Source organism: Hippocampus bargibanti, linkage group LG08 (genome assembly GCF_051943395.1).
Source record: "Hippocampus bargibanti isolate YZ-2025 linkage group LG08, ASM5194339v1, whole genome shotgun sequence".
Lineage (NCBI taxonomy): Eukaryota > Metazoa > Chordata > Actinopteri > Syngnathiformes > Syngnathidae > Hippocampus > Hippocampus bargibanti.
This window is the reverse complement of record NC_142741.1, coordinates 16,168,141-16,194,518: the sequence shown is the minus strand read 5'-3', so window position 1 is coordinate 16,194,518 and position 26,378 is coordinate 16,168,141. Positions and strand designations below refer to the sequence as shown.

Here is a 26,378-nt window from a genome sequence, read left to right as displayed (position 1 = left end):
AGTGCTTCAGGTATGGTTATCTGCATGTACCTCTTGGGTATTGGCCTTTTATTCACACCTCTCTGGGTCTCCGTCAATTGACTCACATCTTTCCGAGCCGCCTTGATCTTGGCCTCCAACCGTCTTTTCCATGGTGGGTAATGAATCTCGTGGCTCTCATGGTTGCTCTTGTAGCCAAGCATGTCTAGGATCACTGATGCTGAGGTGTATATCAGCTCATTGGTTTCCGTGATCGTTCCGGTCGGGATCGTTCTCAGTATCGTTGCCCAGTTTTCATTCTTGCCATGATCTTATCTCTCAGGTCATTTGCTGCCTCGCTCAGCATTTCATTTATTGGGGCTGGCTTCCCAATCTCATTATTCATTGGGGCTTGCCTCCCAATCTCTGGTTGAACCTCTTCCTGTGATGTGGCAGCCTGGGGCCCTTCACCTCGGAATTTGTGTTGTACCTCATCAATCTCAAGTTGTGATAGCAATTGCCGTTTGTGGATATTGGAACACTGAGCTACTAGTTGTTTCGTGGTCAACCGTGACTGTGGGTTTCGAAGTAACCATTCAGCCCCCATTCTCCGCATGTAACCCCTCTGACTAGGGTTGTTTGAGTAGTAGCATTCCAACAGAGCCATGTTATCGCATCTCGTCCATCTCCGCTTTGTTCCAGTAGTGCTCTGGTTCCCCAGCACCTGACGCAGACCTTGTTTGGCCAGGCGACGTCTGAGCCGGCATGTCATTCCATTTATTGTCTCTCATCATTGTATGAGGTAGGCATTAGCGTGAAGGGTCTTGCCCAAGGACCCACACTGGATGATGTCATTGTGCTCATTTTCTGCCACAAGTGGGATTCGAACCCTCGTCTCCCATATGCCAAACCGATGCCTTATGAACTGAGCTATCCAGCCGCATATATATATATATATATATATATATATATATATATATATATATATATATATATATATATATATATATATATATATATATATATATATATATATATATATATATATATATATAGGGCCCACTGTCCAGACATGGCGGTGCCGGACTCTGCTATGATAGGTCCCTGCTCTCAGGTTGAGAGGAGCAGAGGACAACTCCCTGCAGCTCCACTGATTGTTCCTACTGTTCTAACGACTGGCCTGATTGCCCCACTTCCACCGGTATCACCTCATCAGTATTGCTAATTTGTTTCATAAATAGTGTTATTTATTTCCTGTTTTCCTATGAAGAACCAAGAGAGTTATTTAGTTATTATTTATTTCATAAATAATGTTATTTATTTCCCAATTTTTTTTTCTGTTAAGAACTCACAGAGGGTTATTTAGTTATTATTTATGTCATTAATAGTGTTATTATTTGTTTGCTGACTTTATTTCTGTAGAGAACCTGGAAAGGGTTATTTGGTTATGTGTGGCTTTTTGGAAAAAATGTAAGCTCCCCTACGTTCGTCACACTTTTTCTGTGACAAACTGACACAGGCCCCCATCACAGAAGGGAAAAGTTATGTGGCCCTCACAGGAAAAAGTTTGGGGACCCCTGGTTTATCGGTTTGAAATAAGTAGGAATTATGTGTTGCCAAAGGACTCTTTGTAGTTTTTCAGAAACTCCTGCAATGTAAGGTACTGCTACTCCTCTCCTTTTTGTATCTTCAGAATTTTTGGTTTCATTCCCTATTCTTTATTTCTGACATTTGTTAAATGACCACTGAAGGTACCCACAGTTTGTGAGTGCTCTCCTGATATGTTTTGACTCCTTTTCTCTACCTTCAACGCTTGTTGGTATTAATTTAGCTCTATGCTGGAGGGTTCTGATAACTCCTAGTTTGTGTTGTAAAGGGTGGTTAGAATCGAAAAGTAAGTATTGGTCAGTGTGCGTAGCCTTCCTAAAGACGACTGTTTTAGCGCTCTGTCTTGTAAAGAGGATAGAGAATTCTTGGAATATTTTTCTGGTATCAGGAAAACATGGGAGTAACACAAAATTGAAATTCTTTAAATGAAAGGATTGTATTGAACTTAGTTCAGCCCTACAAAACGTATTTTAAGTATTTCGAAGTTGGTGTCGGTCGCGCTGTAAAGTCGTACTTTTGTCCCCCACTACATCCGAGCGGATGTCCCACATCCGGGTATTCTGTCGAGATGGTCATGGCGGAGGGCACTGCAGTTCTCAGGAGGAATCGGCCTGGAACCAAGGCAAAGGTGCGTTGTCGTTCGCCGGGAAGAGGGCAATGCAGATTAAAATGACACAACGTGACTGTGTCCTATCCCACTGGCCAGGTTTTACCGCCGAATTGATGCCGAAATTGTCGATCGCTGAGTTCCAATCGGAAGGGTTCGTGGTGATGCTAATCAGCTAACTGCTGTTAGCATTTCCGTGGTCTAGTTTTTGGAACTCGCCCCTGTCTCCCTGGGTATATTTGACTATACAAACATTCTTGTGTACATAGCCAAATACAAAATAATAGTAACAAATAACAGACACTCTCTTTTCCAGCATCAACCCCTCAGAATGTTTTAGCTTTGCAGGAAGCAGTCATAGCCCGGTTGACGTAATCAGCTCGCTCAAGCTAACTTTGTAGTTATAGATTGGCCGCATACTGTTTTTATTAGATGTTTTGTATATCTTTATCCTATATTTGATTTTGTAGTTACTTTTATATCATGTCCGTGTTAGTATTGTTTCGAAGGACTTTTTGTCACCTAATCTGATTCCTTTTCTACAGGATTTCTACAACTGGCCTGATGAGTCATTTGAGGAGATGGACAGCACCCTGGCTGTTCAACAGGTATGTGAGCTCATATCTATACGTACGTGCCTTTGTCATTCAATAAGCACTCCACTTCCTTCCCAAGACAATTTGCAACAATAACAATAGTGTTTTTAATGGAGTTAAAAAATAGATACATGTAAGGTTGTGCAACCTCTTGTTGCTGGACAAAATTTCAGTGAGATGATAATGTATCCCGTGAATTCCAATTCAAGGTAAAAAAAAAAACGTTGCTGTTTCATTAGCAACGCGGAGCAGATGACTTTGCTGTGTCTCTGAGTCATTTTTTTGTATGTGTGTTACAGTACATTCAGCAGAACATCCGCTCAGATTGCTCCAATATCGACAAAATCCTTGAACCCCCTGAGGGTCAGGATGAGGGTGTGTGGAAATATGAGCACCTCAGGTATGAATATAGCTTAATTATGGAGGTTTAACAGGTATCCAACACCAAGAGTTCAGAGTTATAAACGACTTGCAAAGAACTTATTTGGATACGTCTGTGTAAGCTCTCAGTCGTACAGGAGTGGTCCATCGATGAGAAGGTTTCTTCAGCCGTCATCTGTACAAAAGTGAAGGTTTCGGACGTTTCGCCTCCTATCCAAGAGACTTCGTATAAAGTCTGACTGGTCGTATCGGCCCCATTTATATATCCCTAATTGACCTAGTGGCGCCGGACACAGCTATGATAGGTCCCTACTCTCAGGTTGGGGGGGGCGCGGGACCCCCCCCTGTGGCCCCACTGATTGTTCCTACATTCCTGACTAACGATTGGCCTATTACCCCCACTCCCCCCGGTATCACCTCATCAGCATAACGACCCTCATCAGCATTGCGAACTTATTTGGATGTTTTTGTGTGTGTCAATTGTAGACAGTTCTGCTTAGAGCTCAATGGACTAGCGGTCAAACTCCAGGTAGGTGCACTTACCATGCCATGAAGCGTCACATGCGCTGTATTGATGTTGGTGTTGGGCTTCCAGAGTGAGTGCCATCCAGACGCATGCACACAAATGACGGCCACTGAGCAGTGGATCTTTTTATGCGCTGCTCACAAGACCCCCAAAGAGGCGAGTCCACAACTACCCCTTCCCCACATTGTTGTCACTGACCATCTTGTGTTAACTATTGTGCGTGTTCCACCTACAGTGCCCCGCCATTGACTACACCAGGCACACACTGGATGGCGCTGCCTGTCTTCTAAATAGCAACAAATACTTCCCCAGCAGGTGGCTGACTCGAGCATTTCTTTAATATATTTTTGCCAAACTAATTCATCTGATTTGCTTTTCCAGGGTGAGCATCAAGGAGTCATCGGTGGCCAAGCTGGGCTCGGTGTGCCGCCGAATCTATCGGATATTTTCCCACGCTTACTTCCACCACCGCCAGATATTTGACAAATATGAGGTGCGTTTACTTGGGAAATGACATAACAGGCCTTTCGACACCGGGCAGATGGGTGAAAAAAATATTAGTCTTTTGTGAAGGCTTTTGTTGAACTAGCAAATGTATTTTGAATGTCAAGTCATACCTAGATTCTACAATAAAGGTTGATTTAAACTGCCATTGTCATAGTCTAATCTAATGAACTTTTTATAGTTAATTTTGAGTTTAGAGGAATCATTTTGTCACCCCTCAAACCTGAAAAAATGTTGTCGAGTCAATATTTTAATTGAGCCACTTCAGTGTGGTTTTTCTATATGCTAATTTTTGTATATGAAGATATATATTGCACAGTGGCTAAGACAAGACATGCCCGTTATATAATTTTTTTTGTCATAGTAAAATTAACTCAATGCAAATCATTTCAAACCATTTTGCGCTTGACCTACAAACTGTCCTACCCAATTGGAAACATTATTCTTATTGAGGTAAAGTAAAATACAATTCTCATAAAATACGCTCTCGTAACTCTGTTAGAGCAAAACTAAATGAAAATAGATAATTTTGAAGTGTATTAAAATGTGTCTAAATCTACAGTACCTTGTGATACTTGCATTCATTGTTGTAAGGTTTAAACATTATAAAAAGACCCAAAAAATACTGTGGTACAAAGATGTTGCCAAAGACCAATAATTTCTTTTTGTCCCGCACAATGTAAGATTTCAGGTTCATGGGGTGGGTTGAAAAAGACAGGGCGAAACAAAAAAAGTAACACATTCTGAGAATTTAGCGACACTTCCCTCCAGTTTTATTTTCGTTTGATCTCAAGATTTCCACCTGAACACCAAATTATTTTAGTTTCACATGTCACTCCCTTGGTTTTTTTAAATGATGATGTTGTGCACCAACAGAATGAAACATTCCTGTGTCACCGCTTCACCCGCTTTGTGATGAAGTACAACCTGATGTCTAAGGACAACCTGATCGTGCCCATTTTGGAGGAAGAGGTGCAGAACACCTCATCGGCTGGCGAGAGCGAGGCCTAAGGGAAGCCCACGTGAATACGCCCGCACCCGCACACAAAAATCTACCACACACTACTCTACAGTGTAGTACTAAGACCTCCTGCCCAGCACCTGGTTGCTCCTTCGTTAACTTCAAGCGCAAGCGAAGCCTATTGGACAATTTAGTTTCCTTCTCTTGTTTGTTAAAAAGCAACACACTTCTCCTTTAGGGAGCCTTTTATGTATTGAGAAGCTGGATTTGCAAAAAAATAACCCAAACAAATCTTAATGATTGACTGTATTTTTCAGACTATATGTTGCTTCGGAGTATGTGTTGTACCAGTCAAAAAATGTGTCACGAAGAAAAAAAAAAATCATACGTGCTCCTTGGAGTTATAAGTTAGATTATTGGGTGACATCTGTTTGACCCAAAAAAAACCGATAAAATCAATATCAGAGTTTGGATGGGCTGGCCAAATTTCTGTTCCCTCATCGCGGGTGCATTTGGCGATACGATACGAGTGCTGCAAATCAGGGGGTCTTGCAGAACAGGGAAAGGAAACGGTTCATGCATGAGCTGGTGATTGCTTTGTAACATAGGCTACATTTGGAAAGGGTAGCAGGGATGCATCTGGGCCGCACCCTTGAGCCATTAACACCATTGACAGCCACTGGTGCAACTTTGTCACGCCACTCCTCCAGTACTGGCGCACGTCTATTACGATTGGCACATATTGCTACATGATTTGCGCCACATATGACATACTTCTGTTAAAATAGCTAAAGAAAAACAGCAATTAAAAACTGTTCATTTTCCTTTAGAGCAGTGGTTCTTAACCTGGGTTCGATCGAACCCTAGAGGTTTGGTGAGTCGGTCTCAGGGGTTTGGTGGATCCTCCGCCATAGAGGTCCTTCCCTCAGTCTAGACTGCAGTTAGTAGGCACAGTCATTGCAAGAAGGGTTCGGTGAAAGAGCATATGAAACTGGTGGGGTTCGGTGCCTCCAAGATTAAGAACCACTGCCCGAAATGATTTGGCAAAACTTCTTCAAAAAGAAACATTTTAACTCTTGATACGTGTTGCACCTAACTGCTGTACATGATTCAAATTTAGTGGATAATGTTGTTGCAGCACGTTGCAAATCTTAAAAGCAAAGACATTTGTGAAAGTAGACACTATTAAATATTGTGCTAAGTCTGTTCTGTCTTTTCTGTAATACAGTAAAATGTCAAAATAGCACATGATTGATTGTAACTAAATAAAATAGAAAAGGTTTGTTTATTTTATGTATTTTATATATTTGACTTCAATCAAAATTGTTTATACATTAGAGAAATCGATTTAATTCAAATATTTTTTTTTAATTTGCAATTTAGAAATATAATGCTCAAATGAAAGTATTTTAGTTTATTTCAATTAGTTTTGTATACTTCGGCAATGTAGTTAAATCGGGCACATAGAATTTGGCCCCCTTTTCAGACACAAGCGGGCCAACTGGCCCCCTTTTTAAATTTCCCAGATGCATCCCTGGGGTCCTCTGCTCTTCCCTTCCAAACGCACACTCCCACGGAATGGGGTGTCAAACTGAAAACACACCCCGTCTTGAAAGCAGGAAATGAGTTATTGTTGCCTTCGAAAATTTTGTTACGAACGGTGTAAAATCATTTTTGGTTTAAAATGGCTTACCTCATCAAATATCCTGTGTGGCGTTGTGACCAAATATACAACCCTGGACACTTCCTGGAACTCTTGCTTGTGTTAAAGAGTGAATCCTTGTTGTGGCAGGCTTATGTTTGCGGCAGCACATCACACTTTCGTTGCCATGACTACGCTTTGAGTTCTCTTCTATTTCTTCCTTGACTTGATTTTGATGGTCGGCAGATACTTTGGTTGCGTTACCTTGCCACCTTCTTTAGCGTGCAGCACCAAATGTGGCCATGCATCACTGTCTTGGTAGTTGACAAACATTTTTTTCTTCATTATTACCAGTGTGCAGAGGGTGGCGGTAATGTATAGAAAGTAATAATGGATTGTAGGTGTTGGCCTCTAATTTTAATATATACAAAACGCCCCTGAGTATTATGAGACCTTTCGATTTGCACAAAAAATAAGTGCAACTTGTAGTCCGAAAAATACAGTGTCTGTGTTGTTCAAAAAGGCACACACTATTGACAACCATGCCCCTGTGTAAATAGCCAAATAGCCCGTTGGAGGTTTTTTTCCCCGACAGTACTTCACTGTTATTTTTCTACGTTTGCTTTGTTTTTGTTTTGTGTCATCTGCCATTTTGTGTAAAGGAAAGAGGGGGGAGGGTCAATCAGTAATTTAGCTTGCCGACTTTAGGAGGCTACCAAAAAATGCTGAAATGTATGTGTGACGTGCGTTAGTGAACAAAAAAAAACTCCTGTCTGTCCAGGTGTGCTCACAATACTCGATGTTCATAACGTGGCTGAAAATTCAGCTTAAAAGGAGTAATGTCAGCCATGTTTACGCCCTTTCTTTACTGTCACCCTCATTAAGTTATTTTGTTGAATTTAGTTCACTTTTTTGTTGAAGTGAAATGAAAAAAAGTTATTTTACTTAACATAACCCAGTTTTTTAATGAACAACAAAAAGAAAAACTTTGTTACTGTTTGTGACATTTTCATTATGTCAAATAATAAAAGACTTATAACTTGTGAAAATGTGTATCAGAAATGAAAATTTTGACAAATGATGCGGATATGTTTTTATTTCAGTAAAACCTATCCACACAAAGAATCAAATATACAACTTAAAAACAAAACAACTGGAATTAATACTGATTTTAAAATGTATTTTTACTATTACAGCAACACGAATAAGAAACATTTTAATAATGGAAGAAGACCTGTTTAGATTTACAGCTATAAACACAACCATGTCTGGCTTATAATACAGCTGTAGTCCTTTTATAAAACAATGGTTTATGATTTTAAGACCGAGAAATGAAATTAAATGGAGTACCATATTGTGTACTAGTAATACTGGTCTGAAATGACATCTCCAACTGAGCCAACATGAAAGCCTTCCAAGCATGGCACAAGTGTGAGCATTCAAATCAGGACAGGAAGACAAAAGCGACGAAAATAATATATGAGGGAACTCCACTGAAATCAAAATAGTCCCAATACTTTTGTCTCTAGTCAAAATGTATTTGAGCAGGCAACCATTTTGTGCCCCTGTTTACCAAGAAATACAATGAGAAGTGATTGGAATGAATTCCATCCAAACAGTCAAAGGGGGGGGGGGGGGGGAACACACACCAGATATGTTTTCACATAAACTGCCTCAAACTAACAAATAAATAACCTGCAGAGCAGCTACTCACTCTCTTAACATATAGCAACATAAAAAAGCTGTTAGCAGTGCATCTCAGCTTTGAATGATTTGGCAATATGGAAACTGACCTACATGCTCCACATGGTCCAGAAGTAGAACAGGGGTCGAGAATCACATCAATTCCACTCAAACATTTCATGATTGGAATAGTTTTCTTTGAATTGTGCATATATTTTTAAAAGGGTATCAGCGATGACAAGACAAAATCATGTAATGAAACCCACATAACTTAACAAAACAAAAAGCGGAAAATACTTGGGGTCAGAAGTGATACTATTGAGGTTCACTCAACATTTTGCTTGTGTGGGTTTGGCATTATTTTCCCTGTACCTGCGTGGGTTTTCTACGAATCCTGCAATTTGTTCCCACATTCCAAAAAGATGCATGGCAGGTTGATTGATCACTCTAAATTGTCCCGAGGTGTGATTATGAGGGTAAATGTCTTTTTGTAGGCCCTGGGATTGTCTGGCAACCAGATCAGGGTGCCCCCTAACTGATATGGATGGATGTTAACAATATGTATTTGAAAAGGTTGCAAAATTGACCCTCTGCCAAGGCAGCAGGTGGAAAATGCAGACTGGCCACTCATATCATAACATCGGACAGATGCATTTTTTGTTGCTCATTTAAAAAGGTAATCTGCAGCAGAAAGTCGCTTGAGCATTGATTGCTTCATAATACTTGATGTTTGGCTTCAGGTGCACAGCAATAGTCTGTTTTCCTCACTAGTCGTACGCACATGAAAAATACTGCAATTTTACCTCAATAGTGATTTGTAGTTGTCCTACTATCCTATATTTTCCACACTAAAAGGCGCACTGGATTATGAGGCGCACCTTCAATGAATGGCCAATTTTGTAATTTTTTTTCATTATTATGACGCAATCTACAATGCATCTACTAGCTGGAGCTACGCTTAAGGAAATGCCAACAACGATCAGATGTCAGTAAAACATTGAATGAAGGCAGTTCACTTAACCAACAGCAAGTTATAACATTTACTCATTAACGTTGAACTCTGTTGTCGTTGCTCCATTTCCTTGTTCAAGGGCTAATCTCAGTGTTGTAAGCATGACACCAACAAGCAGCCATTTTGGCGTTGGAATATGACTAATGACAATACACAAGTCACATCGGATTTTAAAGCGCACTGTGAGCTTTTAAGACAATTGAGGACTTTTAGTTGCGCCTTTTTGTGCGGAAAATACAAGACTTAAATTTGTCTTCCGTGTGAGGATAAATAATGTACTGCGACTGTACATGGACCTAAAACTGGATCTTGAGAAAATGCTCAAATGGCTTTTCATGTTATGGCTTGGCTTCAAAAAATACAATTAAAAAAAGTGCAGTGTTCTCCCACTGTAGATATTTTTTTTAAACGCATGGTCACAGAACAAGTGGATTTCCTCTATCTAGGAATCTCATGACATCAGTCAGCTCACGTGCAGGTGACCTCTGACGTGCCCTCCTCCTGGTCGAAACAACCCTCCAGGTGTGACATGGAGCTGGGTAACCCTGCTCCAAACGCCGGAAAGCCACCGATGCCTCCGGCCACAGGGGAGAGCTCCTGCCGAAGCGTGACGCCGCTGACGGAGCGGCTCGAAATGTCGCAGTGCACTGACAGAACCTGAACGTACAGTCACGTGGTGTCATTTAGTATCTAGTTTTCAGGTTACCAAAAGATATTCAGAATCAGAAAACCTTTATTTGTCCCACAATGGGGAAATTTCTTCCATCCATTTTCAATAACCTTCATCCCCATCAGGGTGGTAGGTGACCTGGCACCTGTACTTGCTGACTTAACTGCTTGCCAGCCAGTTTATAGAGATGTAAAAAAAAATCATGAATCCATTCCAAACGATCGCCAATTTTTTAAAACAAAATGCTTATTTTTAGAACGTGGCAGAAAGCATGTTCACTGCTGCAAACTACAACCACAATAGTGTGGTTTTGACACTTATTTTGCGTAAATTGACCACCAGAGTGTATGGTGGACCATTGCACATTTCTCACCTGGTTCCTGTGCTGTGCTGCTGTCTGACTCCTGACAGGCCGCTGAAGGAACACAACTTGCTTGGTGGCCAGATTCCCATCACTAAGGCACACAAACACAAAGAAAACAAGTTACCAGACACATTTTTTTTACCTTTAGAAAAATAAACTGATCTGTTAAAGCACACTGAACTTTTCTTCACTGCAGGGAGTTTCAGACCGACCTATAATTGTGTCGGGTAAAAGAGAGAAAAAGAACATCTGGGAACAGAGAAACCCTACAAAATAAACTTGGAATTATTTTACCACTCCAATATGATTTTGCATTTTCAAACACTTGGACCACACACGGCAAAAAAAAAAAAAAAAAAAATGCAAGCATACAGCAAACCATAGGTTTTGTTGTACTTTATTTATTTCTTGACGAGACTTGGCCTGAGCGATTGCTTGTGATGAGTTGGATGACTTTGTTTGCTCATTTAAAAGTCTCGTTGCTCTTTTTTCCGCAATTGAGGCTTATTGTTAAAGTGATTACTGTCGTGTTTCAATACTAAATTCATCCATGCGTGCATTTCCACAGGTGCACTGAATTCTATTCATGCTGTCATTTGGACGAGAGGCGGTTACCAACCAAGTGGAGTCAGAACTAAATACAGTGATACCTCAGCTTACGAACTTAATTGGATCCCAGAAAGTGTGTAAGGCGAAAAGTTCGTCTGCCAAACATTTGAATGATAATAATCCGTTCCCATATCCCCATAAAACATACTTTTCTACTAAATAAGCCTTAACTACGCAAAATATACCTTATTTTATGTATAATAAACGTGCTATTGGATTGTAATGAAAGAAATATACGGTACAGTATAATAACGTCGTTTTATTTACCTTTGTGATGGTTGATGTAGTATCCGAGTGAAGTTACTGTGCTTTGTTGGCGATAAAACCCTCCCTCACTGTCCCCTGCTAGCCGCTTTTCATTAATCCAAATCAAAAGAAGTTTTTCAACCTCTTCTATTGCCCGAGACAGTTGCTTAGACAACAGAGAAACACCCTTAGCCACACATAGCAATGGTCGACTTAGCGTACTGGTACTGGAACACCAAGTCACAAAAACGCAGACCTCATTTGTGTTTTTCGATGATCTCTTTCTTCTGCTCGACCGAAATTATTTTTTGTGTTCTCTTCGGCTTAACACTAGCCTGTGGTGGAGTCTTTTTCGGTCCCATAACAGCAAAACTACTCTACTCGATACTAAACCACATCTGCACTCAAAGAGGGTGTGGAAAACTAGTCCGCCTACAACCGTGGCGCTTTTCGACCGTGTGGATTGCTGTTCATCCGCCGAAAACTAGTCCGCCAGCCACTGTGGCGCTGTGTGGTTTGGATGGTCCGCCAAAAACTAGTTTGTATGCCAAGATTATATTCTTGCGAATTTAATCTTCGTAAAGTGAAACGTTCGTGAGCTAAAGTGTTCGTAAGCCGAGGTATCACTGTACACATAATGATTTGACATGGGTTCATGATTGTTTGCATGCAAAAACACGATGTGTGTTTTGAGATGCAATACGGTCACCTCTCTTATGGCATGTTTGCGTAACTACAACTCTTCGCAATCGGCCTGTGGGCTTAAACCGAAGCAGTTGTCATGACAGTGTACAAAATCCCGCCCTGTTGTAGGATAGTGCTTCATTGCTGGTTGAATATAGTAGTAGTAATAAAAATAATAATACATTTTATTTCTTAGTGACTTTCAAAACTCTCAAGAACACTGTACAGTCACGAGATAAGCACTTTTTTTTTAGTATTCATGTGCACATTGTTACCTGTCATGTCGAATGATGGGAGTGGGCAGCACGCATGTCAGCAGCCATCCAAACTCAGCCAGAGTGTGAAGTAGAGGCCCGTAGTCTGTTTTCACACTCGATCCCTGAGTGGACATTACACACAGAAACAGTGTTGAAGACAACGAGCAGCGTATACATGCAAATAGAAATTGCCTATAACCAAGAGAATAAAAGGATCACAAGGTTGGTTGTTGAATCCCAACATAGCACAGCAATCTTCAATACTGTGCTTCCTAAGCAGCGAGCATCACACTATGATAAAAAAAGATGAAGCTTCTTTCCACATAGAGATAAGACAAAATTGTTGATCAGCAAATCTTTGCCCCATTTCGTGTTATATCCTTTTCATGCAGAACAACAGTGTGAATTTGGATTGAGAAAGAAATAAGATTGTCCAGTGATTGTCTGCTGAAGTAATAACTCTGAAGTAATAAACTTTTGCCAACCTCAATGACAGTCCACTGCTCCACCACGATGGTGTCGTTCGCAGGGGGGGCAGTGTTCTTCTCTTCGTACACAAAAAGGCCTTCCAGCGACCGTGGCACGGGTTCACCTGAAACCCAGACCATCATTTTGTTGTCATCACTTTAATCCCGCAATAAATCCAGACAACATTTTTTTTGAGAAAATCCTCAGAGTGAATGCTCCCTTGCGTGAGAGGGATAGGAAGTGAGGTTGTCAAGGCAGCAGAGACAGTGCTAAAAATAGGCAAAGCGGACAACAGGAGGCCGCAGCAACAGTCATAACAGGAAGCGGCAATTTTTATGGATGAATGACTTATGACTACTGAACAAACAACAGAGTGCTTTCACGTTGTGCGGGTGGGGAGGGGCAACCTTTCGGGGTATCCCAGTAGACGAAGGAGTCCACCAGCGACCAGCCTCTCCGGTAGTAGGCGGCCGTCAACTCCAGCCAATCGGCCTCCAAGGCGCTCACCACCTGGCCCTTCCTGGAGACACGCATGGACAATGCTCCCTGGTGGTACTGGCATGCCAACGAATCCAGAGGGGAGCAACCCGGAGCCCACGAGTGGAAAAAGACCAGAAGTCGCATGTCTGAGAAGAAAGAATGACAGTCTTTGATCTATTTCATGAGTCTCCAGAGAGGTTGGCCAATGTCTCACCGGGACTGTATGCTACGGTATCCTCCAGTTCTCTGTCTCCAGGAGGTGTAGGAGGGGGAGAGTGTGGGGGGGAGCGGCAGCCCCTCTTTGGACTGTTCAGTTGGCTGGCGTTGCTCAACGTGCTCACCTGCTGGAGGACTGAGCCGACGAAACGGACCCCTCCACGGGCACTACTGTTAACCTTAGGAAGAAACAACCCAAGGTGATGTAACACATTGGTAAATGGAATGAGATCCATCGATCCATCCACCTATCCATTTTCCAGACCACTTCATCCTCATTACGGGTGTGGCGGTGCTGGAGCCTATCCCAGACGTTTTTTGGGCACTAGGCGGGGGTCACCCTGAATTGGTTGCCAGCCAATCTCAGGTCACACAGAGACAAGCAACCACTCCCTCTCGCACCCACACCAAGGGACAATTTAGAGTGTTCAGTCAGCATGCCATACATGTTTTTGGAATGAGGGAGGAAACCAGTGGACGGAAGAAAACCCACGCAGGCCCGGGGATAAACATGCAAACTTGACTGAGGGAGGCCAGACCGGGTCTTGAACTCACGACCTCTGCTCTGTGAAGCCGGCGTGCTAACTACTCGACTACCGGGCCGCCTGGAATGAAACGAGGCTATCAAATCCAAGACAAATCAAAACTTGCAAAAAACAACAACAAACAAAAAATAAATGTAATAACTGGTCAAAGTTAATTGAAAATGGGGTATGTACAGTGAAACCTTGCTATACTGTGGTTCACTGTTCACGTCTTTGCTGTTTCACAATTTGTATGCTCTTTTTTTACAGTGCATTGTGTTGTGCATCTTGATTTGCAAAATGGTTGCTAAACTAATAATCCCAGCGTTAAATGAGCGTTCACTGTACACGACCAAGAAAAACGAAAATGTCACAAAAACAGGGTTACAGAGTTGAACTATGGAGATTCTGCTGTTGAGTGGACAAGCATTTACAATTACCAGGATGTCAACATCCCTCTGTCTTTGAATTGGATCAGAATAGAGAACCCAGGTCCTAAGTATTCTAAAATAACTACTTCAAGCCAAATGGGCAGACTTTCATTTTGTTTTCCGACAGTTTTCAAGTACGTTTTCATATACCGTACAACAGCTGTTCAAGGTTTCTTGAAATGATCAGCAACAAAGAAAGTCGTTATCCTCACCCTTTCAATTAGTGCTCGAACAATCTCGGCAGTCAGTGAGTCTCCGGGTAGAGGCCACTCTTCCACCCTGAGCACTGGCACGCTGTGGCATATGGATGCTGTCTGGTGACTACAAAGACAAAAGATCGGATAGGTGGATGGATGGATAGACAGACAGTTAGATAGATATACAGACAGAGACAGACAGATATCCATCCATCCATCATCCATTTTCTGATCCGCTGGAGACTATTCTAGCCATTCTTGGGAAGTAGGCAAACGCTACGACCGCAGCAGTGTTATCAGCTAATCACCCCCCACTATACACACAGTACTGTATATACATGCGTATATACACACAGACTTACATACAGACCAAATGTTTCAAGGAATATTGTCTATTTGTATTTTTTTTAACAAGAATGTTTGCGTGTGATTTGAAGGGAACATTTCCAAGTTAAAGAACTCTCCTGATTTATGTTAATATTCAATGAGTATTCTCATCATTAATCTATGCAGACCCTTGAAAGGTAGTCCCACTATTGGCTGGTGGATGTTGTCAAGTGGCTTTCCAGCCAATAGAAATCCCTTCTTCAATCTCGAGAACCGGGACAAACAAGAGTCAGGCTCTACTGGCTCGCCAGTGTGACCTTCTGGGGTAGCTCTGCGTGAAATATGCAGCTGGTCCCATCAATCATTCATGGATTAACTCAATATTTTGCTGCCTATCAAGGCGGTGTGCACATGATATTCGTTTTAGAGTTTTAAAGTACTTAAGAGTGAAGAACATCAACTTACTTCAGTCTTGGCCTGGCCAGGACAGCGCGGTAGAGCAGGCTAAAGGGCAGCGAGCGCGTGCGGCCCACCGACAGGATGATGGGGTGCAGGGTGGCCAAGACATAGCCCTGCGTGTAGTATGGCTGCAGCGCCTGAGGCAGTTCAGCCAGCGACGACACATACTGCACTGTGGGGCGGCTACCTGCACCGAGGAGACGGACAGGACCAGTTGGTTAACTCATGTTGTTATGAACAGCATCAAACGGGGAGACAAAAAAACTCATTCCGATTTGACAAATTACCCATTTGGAGGGTATCTCCAAGTTTTACCTTTCATACATTAATAATTTTTAGCAGTCACTCGATAACTTGATAGCCTGTCTACTGTGGTAACCAGCTACAGTGAACTCCTCCTATATTGAGAGTCATCTTTCGCACCCCCACTATATTGTGGATGTTTTACAATTGTTCTTAATCCCAAATATTACTAGGTGGCTCTGTAAAGTATCACCGTTGATTAACAAGGTTACACTTACCAATGTCCACACTTTGAGATAAATGATGTATGTGCGTCCTAATCATGATCCCTTACCCTGTTGTGTTATTATGTTATTAATTCTTTAAAATTCTAAATGATGCTTTTTTTCCCCTAGGTTTGTTTCTACCATGAATGTGTTGGACAAGATTGGTCAAAGTGTTAAATGTTATTTCATGAAACAATGATTTTGGATGGCCAATCCCGGATAAATACAGAGGGTTCTGTCAGGATTGGGCATCCGACGTAAAAGGTTGGCCAAAACAAACATGCAGATCAAACCTCTCAAGATGGAGGACACTGTGTGGCGACCCCTTGCAGGGAATAACCGAAAGTAAAAGAAGAAGATGATAAACAATGACTTCTTGGCCATGTTGTTTGCAAGCTATTGTCACCTTTCGGTTTGCAACCAGCGCGTGGCACTGCAGGGCCCCACCTGCAGCTGCACAGGTGTTGCTCGTTTGAATCAGTGGCAGTTAAAAGGACTCCCGGCAGGACCATTAAAGGACAACCGACATCACTTTTTTGTTTTCTTAACTTACATCTGAAAAACGTTTTATAGCATCTAAAATACCCAAAACATGCAGGCTGATATTTTTAGTCAAATGCAAAACACCAATAAAAATGACTTAACGTGTCCAAATTTTGCAAAAAAATTGAGCTGCGAATTGGGCATTTTCAGAAAGTCCCGCCCCCAGTTCGTGACATCACGCCAAGACGTCTTGCCTTGCTCGAGAATCAAAACAATGGCTTCAGATTCTGAGAGTATGCTTTCTTGTTACACATCCAGTTATGAATATGATTCAAATAGTTCTGAAGAGGAATGTATAAATGTTTGCAATCGATTAAAGAAGGTCTTCAGGGTCATTTTGACGGATCAAGACTGATGTGTAGTGTCACAGAAAATGCAGAAGATGGCGGCAGAGCTCCGTTGGAAATAGGTTTATTATTTAGCTTGGAATTTTTTGTCAACGAATATCAAAGAGTTGTCTCGGTGTAACATACAACGATTCACCATTGTGTTATGTGTTTACCTTCTAATTTCACCATCAACACGGATCAACATGAAGTTTTCAGACCAAACAAAGTACCGCAAAATGCATTGAGGTGATGCAAGGTATGTCCTTTGTCAGTCAGGGGCGTTCCTTCAGTGACGTAGGGTGAGGACTCGTCAACTCAAAAACAAGACTTCCTGAATATTCAGTGCGAGTCTTAAAACGTAAAATATGCGGTGCAATCTTTGAAAAATACGCTCAGTAGAAGTTATTTGAAGCGATTTTACAAATTATGGACACAACTTGTCCGGAGATGTCGGTTGTCCTTTAAGTGCCAGGTCATTGTTTGTTTCAGCCTGTCAGTTTTGTTTCGTCTTAACTGGTTTTACTCACGGTTTTGTTTGCAACTTTGGACCTTTTTGTTCTGATGACTTTTTTTTAGATTTTGTTCCTGCACACTTTATGTAATACAATTTGTCAAATACATCCTGCTCCTCCCTCCTGCTTGCTTTTTTGAGGTCCACCATCACCACCTTGCAAAGTGTGACAGCTATGGAGTGAATGTCAGGATTTTGATTGGCATTGACTGTAAGAAACAAACATTCTTGACCAAAGACAGCTTTTTTAAATTTTTTTGTAAATTTCTGCGGGAAATTGGGGAGTCATCAGAATCAGAATCAGAATCATCTTTATTGCCAAGTATGTAGAACACACAAGGAATTTGTTTCCGGTAGAACACGCTGCACTAGTATCGTTGTCAAAAAAACTGCTAAGTGGCACTATACAGTTCCATTTTGGCTACTGTTGAAAGAGTTCAAAGAGTTAATGGCTTGGGGGAAGAAGCTGTTTAAATGTCTGCTGGATTTGGTGCGCATGGATCGGTAGCGCCTGCCTGAGGGGAGTAGCTGGAAAAGGTGGTGGGCAGGGTGCGGAGGGTCCGGTAGGATTTTCCGCGCCCTAGTTTGGATTCTTGCAGTGTGCAAGTCCTCGAGAGTGGGTAGGGCGGTGCCAATGATTTTTTCATTGAACGGATATTGAAAAAAATTGAACTGATAGAAAGAGCCACTTGAAGTTGGTCTGGTTACTGTGACATTAAGCAGTGAGACACCGCTGCATGACGGAGGAGGAAAGGTAATGTGGTGTCACTACACACAATTTCAGAAGTAACAGTGAGTCATTTGTTACATCGCTTTCCCACAGTGGTTTATTTGCACAGCTATGGAAAATGTTTCCTTAAACATCACAATCCCCCGCAGCATTTAAAAACTCACACAGAACTGTTGCGACAAAGAGCAATATTTTTAAGGTAGACACGGGACGGAGAGAGGGCCTGTAGTTTCAAGTGCCGACATTTTGCGGACACCGTACGTTGACGAGTGTGTAATGGTAGTTTGGTGTGAAAACTTCGTGTCGATGGCAAAATTAGAAGGAAAACACATAAATAACGTGATGGTGAATCATGTGTTGCACCAAGACAACGATTTGATACGAGCTGACACAAATTCCCAGCAGACAAATCAGCCTATTTCGAACGGAGCTTGGGCGCCATCTTGTGCATTTTCTGGGACGCTACATTTCAGTCCAGATGCCTCAAAATGACACGGAATGACTTCTTTAATCGATTGCAAAGATTTATGGTTTCCTCTTCAGAACTATTTGAATCATATTCATAACTGGATGAGTACCAAGAAAGCATCTTCTCCGAATCTGAATTGCTTTGATTCTCGAGCAAGGCAAGACGTCTTGGCGTGACTTCACAAACAAGGGGGCGGGACCTTCTGAAACTTTCTCAGATCATTTTGAAGTAGTTTTGGGAGACTTTAAGTCATTTTTATTGGTGTTTTTCATTTATCTAAATATATCAGCCTGCATGTTTTGGGTGTTTTAGATGTTATAGAACGTTTGCTGATGTCAGTTAGCAAACAAAAAATGGTGTTGGTTGTCCTTTAAGCTATTGAGGAACACAGAGCATATGTGAAACTACCAGAAACCCCAGTGAACCCGATTAAGAACACATCTCTAGTTTACAGGTGTTCTTGTAAGACCAAACATCCTTTCCATTCCCTTTCACAACCAATAGCAAACAACATCAACAACATTTTCGAGCTGCTACTTTTACAACTCAACTTCCATTTAAGTTTAATGTGGATCATTGATGTCTCTGGAAAAACAGGCAACAAGGCCATAGTTAACTGTCCCCCCAGGATTGATACGTATACACACACAGACACCCCCCCCCCCACACACACGCACACACATTCTGTGTTTTCAGTACCAACACCCCACCCCATCTTGGTGCCACTTACCCTGTCACCAGCACACTGAGGCCTCTGTTCAGAGAAACAAAAAAGTGAAAGGACAAAATAAAGGCCTGGCAGAATGGCAAAAAGAGTGAAAAGCTAAAAAGATAGGAGCTTGGAAGTATAGGGCGAAGAAGGGGATTATTTAAGGGGTTTGACAAGAGATGTCTTATGAGGGCAGTGGGGGGGGGAAGGGATTTATTTTGCACCAAAACAGGAGTTTGCAATTCCTGTTTTGGTGTAAAGATGTTTATGACTCCATTAGGGAAGGCATGAAGACTAGGAATTTGCCTGCCATCAAGCCACCCAGGGAAGGGAAGTGAGAGAGTGAAGCGAAGCAGCAGAATTTAGTTCTACGCTAACGTTTTAAACAACAGAGGTGCAGGAATTGAATCATATTAGACTTGCAACCTCAAGGCATGCATCCATTTTCTAATTCGCTTCTCCTCAAAAGAGTTGTGCATGCTGGAGCCGATGCCAGTTATCTTCGGGCAGTACGCAGGGAACACCCTGAACTGGTCACTACACTCCTAGGGCACACATACACATAGACAAACAAACATTCACATCAAGGGACAATGTAGAGCAAGGGTGTCAACCTCATTTTTTTGCCACAGGCCACATTATAGTTATGGTTTCCTCTCAGGGGCCGCTATGAATTTGGTGAAGCCATTATAATGTTTAATCCCCTCCACATATTACATATAGTGCGCACAACAAATGAATGAATAACTAGTTTTCAAATTTGAAGTAAAAAAGAATGACTGTTATTACTGCTTTTTTGGGGACCATTTGAAATGTTGGTTCATGAAATTTCACAAGTTTGAAAGTGGGTGCAATTTGATTTACTTTCACGGGCCAAATAAAATGATGTTGCAGGCCAGATTTGGCACCCGGGCCCTGACTTTTGACCCCTGTAATGTAGAGTGGTCTATGAACCTTTCATGTATGTTTTGATCTGCGGCTAAAAACCTACGCAGTTATGGGGAGAATATGCAAACACTACACAGGCTTCCATATACTATTCTGATGCCACATCGAAGTAAAAACGGGGAAATGAATCATAATACATAGTCATCATACCGAACAAGCATATGGTACAAAATTAAATCTAACATCCATCTATCATTTTCCAAGCCGCTTTGTCTGGGGTGTTTGGGGTGCTGGAGCCTATCCCAGTCGTCTTCGGGCAGTAGGCAGGGGACACCCTGTACCAGTTGCCAGCCAATCACAGGTCACACAGAGACAAACAACCATTTGCTCTCACACTCACACCTAGGGACAATTTTGGAATGATCAGTCAGCCTTCTGCGTATGTTTTTGGAGTGTGGGAGGAAACTTGAGGACCCGGAGAAAACCCTTGTGGGCTCAGGGAGAACATGTAAACCCCACACAAACGTTTGGAGCCTCCCTTAAATCATCCTCAATGAAAAATAAATAAATAGTTTTTTTTTTTTTACTCTGAAAAAACAATAACAAAATGCTAATTATGAATAACTATTCATGAAAAAAATAAGGATCACCTAAAATTATGTTGAAGTGAATGTTCAGGAAACCTAAAATCAACTCAGAAAAGAACTGAAAATAATAAAGGGGGTTCAAATAAAACAGATGCCATGGTCATGGCTGATGGGTTAAAAGTAATTGTTCGTCCCTCTAAGAAGTTGAACGCCGACCACTCAGAGGCCACGTAACTATTTAGCATGCCGGAGTCTCGTCCTGTGGGGAACAAAAGGAGATTTGCGAATTGCCCTAACAATGGCTAATGCTAATATGCTCATTGAAGACACTAAACCTCACTGATGTTCCCATTATCTCCATATCAGACACACTCAACCATGCTTGAGAGTGGCTCCAAGAGCATCAATTCGTGATGGCGAGCATCATAAGGAATGGCGGCCTTCAAATAACCTCCAGATTTATTCAGGAAAATCCCGATTTTAATCTGAAATAATCCGGCAAGGCCCATTGGATGAACAGATTAGATGGGGATTATAGAAAACTCACAGTTATCCCTTGAAACGATGACCAAATGCATGCATAAATGTTCTTTTTCATAAATGGGACAAGGGACAGTTTGTGGTATGCTACCCATGATGTGTAGCTGTTTGTTAACATGCTCTTTGTTCAAATACAAATTGGTTAAAAAAAAGTGGATTTACAACATGTGTTGCATTTTTTCATCACCTGAGTTCAGTTAGTGTTGTGTGTGTGTGTGTGTGTGTGTGTGTGTGTGTGTGTGTGTGTGTGTGTGTGTGTGTGTGTGTGTGTGTGTGTGTGTGTGTGTGCGTGTGTGTGTGTGTGTGTGTGTGTGTGTGTGTGTGTGAAATGCACATAATAGTTGCAATTTTTTTCAGACCTTCAAAGGTCACATGCTTGGATTTTTCAGACTTTAAGAAATATATTTTTTTCTGGCATATCTTCTAATCTGTCTGTATTCTTCCAAAATCAAAATAAATAATTCTATAGTCATGATTCAGAACATTTTCTTTCATATTTTATTCTCTGATTGTCTAGGAGCAATTACATGGTTCTATTGTCTTATTGTGATGCAGGTGGTACTTTGTATGAAATGACCAAATAATTCTTTGGCACATCGACCAAATTTATGAAGAGACGTACACTTATGCTTTGTTGTCCTCATGGTTAGGCATAAACCATTCTTGATTTCATAAGGACCCAACAATTAAAACAAAGACGAGTTGAATTTAAAAACAAGTCCCCTTTTAATGTCTTTCTAGCGATGAGCACAATACGACCCACATTGGGACTTCAATTCCTCGCGCCCATCAAGCCTTTCTAGGACACATGTGATCACAACTATCAAACTATCAAACTCGAATGCGGGAAAGCAGCAATTAGGCCGACCATGAGCACAGCTCAGCCCATCCTCCCACAGCTCCCAGCATTGCACCCTGTCATCTTGGCCCCATTACACACTCGCCAAGAGGCACGTCAAACAAAATGTGCTTCGGCGCAAAACGTTCCACTGTGTTATGCTGTCGAAGACATTGGAACTGCAAAACACTGCAAAAAAGAATTTGGACCTTGATGAACACAATCATCCTCTTCAACTTTCATCCATCCATATTCAATATTAATTGAACTAAGTAAGTTTTAGTAATTGCTTGAGTTTTAACCAGAGTACAGTCAAATGTCGGTTTTCTGCCATAATCCATTCCAGAAACCGCTTCAAAAGCCGATTTGGTCGAAAACATTTCCCATTATAATCAATGTAATCAATGTCTGCTTTTTTTTAATCGTGATTGAACAATAGAAACATTCCTGCTTACAATGGAACGCTACACAAGGATATTGTTTCGGTCATAATTAGACGCGGCATAAGGAAGTGATGTATAAGGAAGCGTAGGGGAGTCAAGTCGTGCATTCGGGTGCGCTCAGTTTGGTCGAGAACTGATTTTCGGCATTAAAAAAAAAGAATGACGTCAGAACTGCGGGGCATGCATGATTTTCAGCACACTGCCCCAAACCACAGTGTTTTTCCTCAAATATTTAACAATAACACTAAACTATATCAGATTTCAAGTATGTGACACAAATAAAACCTGACTATTTTGATTTAAATTCCAGAATTGTATGCCATCTAAATATAATGTATGATTTGAAACAAACTGGGAAGCCACTATTGCAGTGTTGTATTACAACTGATGAGGTACATAAAAGCTGTGATTGTGTATGGTGACAGTGAACTTCACAACTATCAGATTGTGAATCATTCTTCGAAAACAAGGCTAAGTGCCATTCCCAGTTGAAATTCTTGTAGTTTCTATTTTCAAAAAGCAAACGCTGGTAGATATTTGATGAAATCCAAGAATAATCCTGAGGAACCAGACCTATGATGTCATAAATGCACACAGTCGACCCACAAGTGCCCTACGAGTTTCCAACTCTGTAATTCTGAAAGGCTAAATATTCTATGGCACCAGCATTGTATTTCTTGTGAGCTCATATTGTCTGCCAGCTTGTTGACAACATCGTCTCACGACTTAATTTCCATTTTCTTCTAAATGGGTTCACGGGAGAGGGATTAAATAATAAGAAAAACAACAACCAGTTGAGCCTCTCAAATTATTACACATAAACAAAAACTAGATTCCATAATCAATGGAAGCGTCTTTTTGGATTCTGAAGCACTGCCACCATCATGCCCGTGAGTATGCATGCGCGTGTGTATGTATATGTGTGTGCGTGTGTGTGTGATGGATAACAAACGTCAAAGTTTAAACACTGAATTGACAAATGCATGTGTCCTAAGTGGTTATATTAGAGCCGTGAAGCATATGTTAAGCAGGAAATACATGTACAATTATAATAATTGTATTCATGTCTATCTATCCATCCGTCCATGCATCCATCCATGCATCCAGCTATCTATCCATCCATCTATCTGTCGGCCTATCTACATGTCTGTCTGTCTATCTACAGTATATCAGGAAATATAGGTCCCCATTAGGACCCTCTGAAGTGCATTCATATACCGGTACATCGTTATGGATCTCACTCTGAGAAACTTTACCTCATTAAAAAGGTCTGAAAGTGAATTTTACTTGTTAAAAAGACGTCACCGCATGTTCAGCGCCTACCTTCCAAACTGAAGTCCAGGAGGACATAATCGTAGACGGTCTCAGTCTTTGTCTCCACTTGAGGTCTCTTGAGCGTCGAGTAGATCTTCCCAGGGCTGCTGTCCTCGGGGTCCTCCAGCTTCCTTAAACCGCAGCCCATGGCCTCGGAGGCGGGTCGAGAGCAGCGGAAGATCCGCTCGAAATCTTTCCCAAACCCGCACGACCACCGCCTCTATTTGGTTCACTCTTTTGCCGGAAGGTTCACCCACACTTACGGACCGGTCATCACTCAAGCCGTGCAACGTGATGGCGGGCGTTTTCTTTACAGTCGAAGTGGAACAAAGACAGTCAACTGAGTTTAGAGGCAAAAGGAAGGGACGCTTGTCCCTTGTCCCGCGACAGAGTTTGCTTGTGAAGCGTGGAGAGGCGGAGTATACTCTTTCCCGGAGAAAAACTTTCCCATGCAGTCAAGAGCGAACAAATGACCCAATTTCCTTTTCGACTTTTCAAAATACGACCACCGTTCATTGTATTTCCGAATTCCTATTTGATCGACAGACCGTTCATCAGTTTCTGGTTGTGATTGTTCAGCCAGCCAATCTTTGACTCTCGTGAGCAAGCAACCTCACGCTGCAAACTGTGTCAACCAGTGATGGGACAAGGTGAAAGTCGCCAGGGCTACTGTTCATTCATTTTGTGGTGATACATTTGGCACTTAGTCTTCACATTTTAATTACATTTTGATTCTTAACAGTAATATAGAAACTATCAACATCTACCATGTAAAAAATATTTGGTGAACTCAAAATTAGATTAGATGAGCCTTTATTTGTCTGGAGAAATTTACATTTCACAGCAGCAAAATCAAAATACAGGCGCTGCTGTAAAGGCAACCACTCTCGCAGCGGCATTTTGAAGTCAAAAATAAAATAACAAATAATGTGGCACAACACAAAAGACACAGACAGTCATTCAATTTTAAATCGATGAAAAGGTTTCTTCAGCCGTCATCTGTACTCCTTTGAAGGTGTCGGACGTTTAGCTTCTTATCCAAGAGGCTTCGTCAGCGAACTAAAAATTTTGCTGGTAGTTTCGTCCCTATATATATGTAACGAAGTTGTGCACTAGATTATTAAATTATGACGGAAGTGACGCAACGGCGCACAGTGTGGCACCAAATCCCGCTCATAGTTTCCAGAACAATCTGGACGAGATTTATGGTGAGTCACATTTCTCTGATGATTCTCTGGATTAACGCGCATTTTCATGACAATGTCTTATTTTGTTTCCCCTTTTGTACTGTCTAGTGATATCTAATTAGTTCCCTTATTCATTTCGAGTCCAGATTACTTTTTGTGTCATTTCGAGTCCAGATTACTTTTTGTGTCATTATTTAATTCACGTTTTGTCGAGTGGAACTTTGAAGCACATTTGCTTCATAGTGCTTTTCTGTTACGCAGTTAATCACAAGACGAAACCCATGCGACTTCACCCATCCCTTCTGTCATACTGTGTTTCAGGTAATAATTGTTTCATTTCGTTTTTATTGTACAATATTTAGTTTCTTGTGTCGTGTTTCATTTGGCCGTGAGTGTTCGTGGCGGGTTGAACTGTGCCGCCATTAACCGCGTGTTCTGCCGACGTCTCCGCATGCATGCGTTCAGGGACATCATGTAAATAAATTGTTCATTCTGTTTTATTATCCACAATGTTTTGCATATTGCATATACGAGACTTATGTTAATCACAAGACGAAACCCATGCGACTTCACCCATCCCTTCTGCCATACTATGTTGCAGAAATAAAAGAAATAAAAAGACACATCCACGCGTCTGGTCTTATTAAGACGGCAGCATCGTGGAGCTCAAGACAGTCACTGTTGTGACACCCGTCACATATATCCCGACTGTCCAGACATGGCTGTGCCAGACTCTGCTATGCTTTGTCCCTGCTCTCAGGTTGGGGGGAGTAGAGGACTACTCCCTGCGGCTACACTGATTACTTCTATTGTCCTGACTGTTTACTTCTATTGTCCTACCAGGCCAGTCGTAGACCCCATGCCTAGACTCCTGTTTTAGTGCTCTGTCCTCTTTTATAATTGCTTTACAATCCAAAAAGGCTCGTTGGTTCTCTTTAAAGGACAACCGACATCTCCGGACAAGTTGTGTCCATAACTTGTAAAATGGCTTCAAATGATTTCTACTGAGCGTATTTTACAAAGATTCCACCGCATATAGCTATATTTTACGTTTTAAGACTCGCGCTGAATATTCAGGAAGTCTTGTTTTTGAGTTGGTGACGAGTCTGTACGTGACGTCACTAAAGGACTGCCCCTGACCGTAAAAAAGATGCATTTTAGCGGTCCTTCCATCACGTCAATGTATTTTGCTGTACTTGTTCGGTCTGGGGACCTCGTGTTGCACCCAAAAGCCGCCAGAAGAGGGCGTCCAAATGCCATATAAGGAATTTTTCAGCCTGTGGAAACGGAGGTGGACACAGGAGGTCGCCATTTTGTGCCTCTTTTTTGGGTGAGAGATTTCCCCCCAATATTGCCTCAAAATGGCACAAA

The 26,378-nt window shown here is 41.7% G+C and overlaps 2 protein-coding genes across 3 annotated transcripts; one reads left to right on the top strand and one right to left on the bottom strand.

Annotated features, from left to right (window-relative positions):
• The first annotated feature begins 2,082 nt into the window (after positions 1-2,082).
• On the top strand, positions 2,083-7,864 carry mob4 (MOB family member 4, phocein). The gene is made up of 8 exons (XM_089003400.1): positions 2,083-2,194; positions 2,719-2,781; positions 3,069-3,169; positions 3,637-3,679; positions 3,746-3,832; positions 3,912-3,991; positions 4,058-4,169; positions 5,057-7,864. Exons 1-8 carry the CDS (start codon positions 2,135-2,137, stop codon positions 5,189-5,191), a joined length of 681 nt encoding a protein of 226 aa, XP_088859526.1. The 5' UTR covers positions 2,083-2,134; the 3' UTR covers positions 5,192-7,864.
• A 1,983-nt stretch (positions 7,865-9,847) lies between these two features.
• Positions 9,848-24,257, bottom strand: rftn2 (raftlin family member 2). 2 transcript variants are annotated; one of them, XM_089003399.1, is made up of 9 exons: positions 23,830-24,257; positions 15,417-15,597; positions 14,640-14,748; positions 13,477-13,651; positions 13,184-13,402; positions 12,794-12,900; positions 12,327-12,430; positions 10,522-10,603; positions 9,848-10,135 (listed from the first exon to the last, which is right to left on the bottom strand). In XM_089003399.1, the coding sequence occupies exons 1-9, from the start codon at positions 23,966-23,968 to the stop codon at positions 9,947-9,949; spliced, it is 1,305 nt and encodes a 434-aa protein (XP_088859525.1). In that variant the 5' UTR covers positions 23,969-24,257; the 3' UTR covers positions 9,848-9,946. The 2 variants fall into 2 exon arrangements, with proteins under 2 accessions (XP_088859525.1, XP_088859524.1); XM_089003398.1 differs by having other exon boundaries at positions 13,471-13,651; positions 23,830-24,256.
• Positions 24,258-26,378: the final 2,121 nt, after the last annotated feature.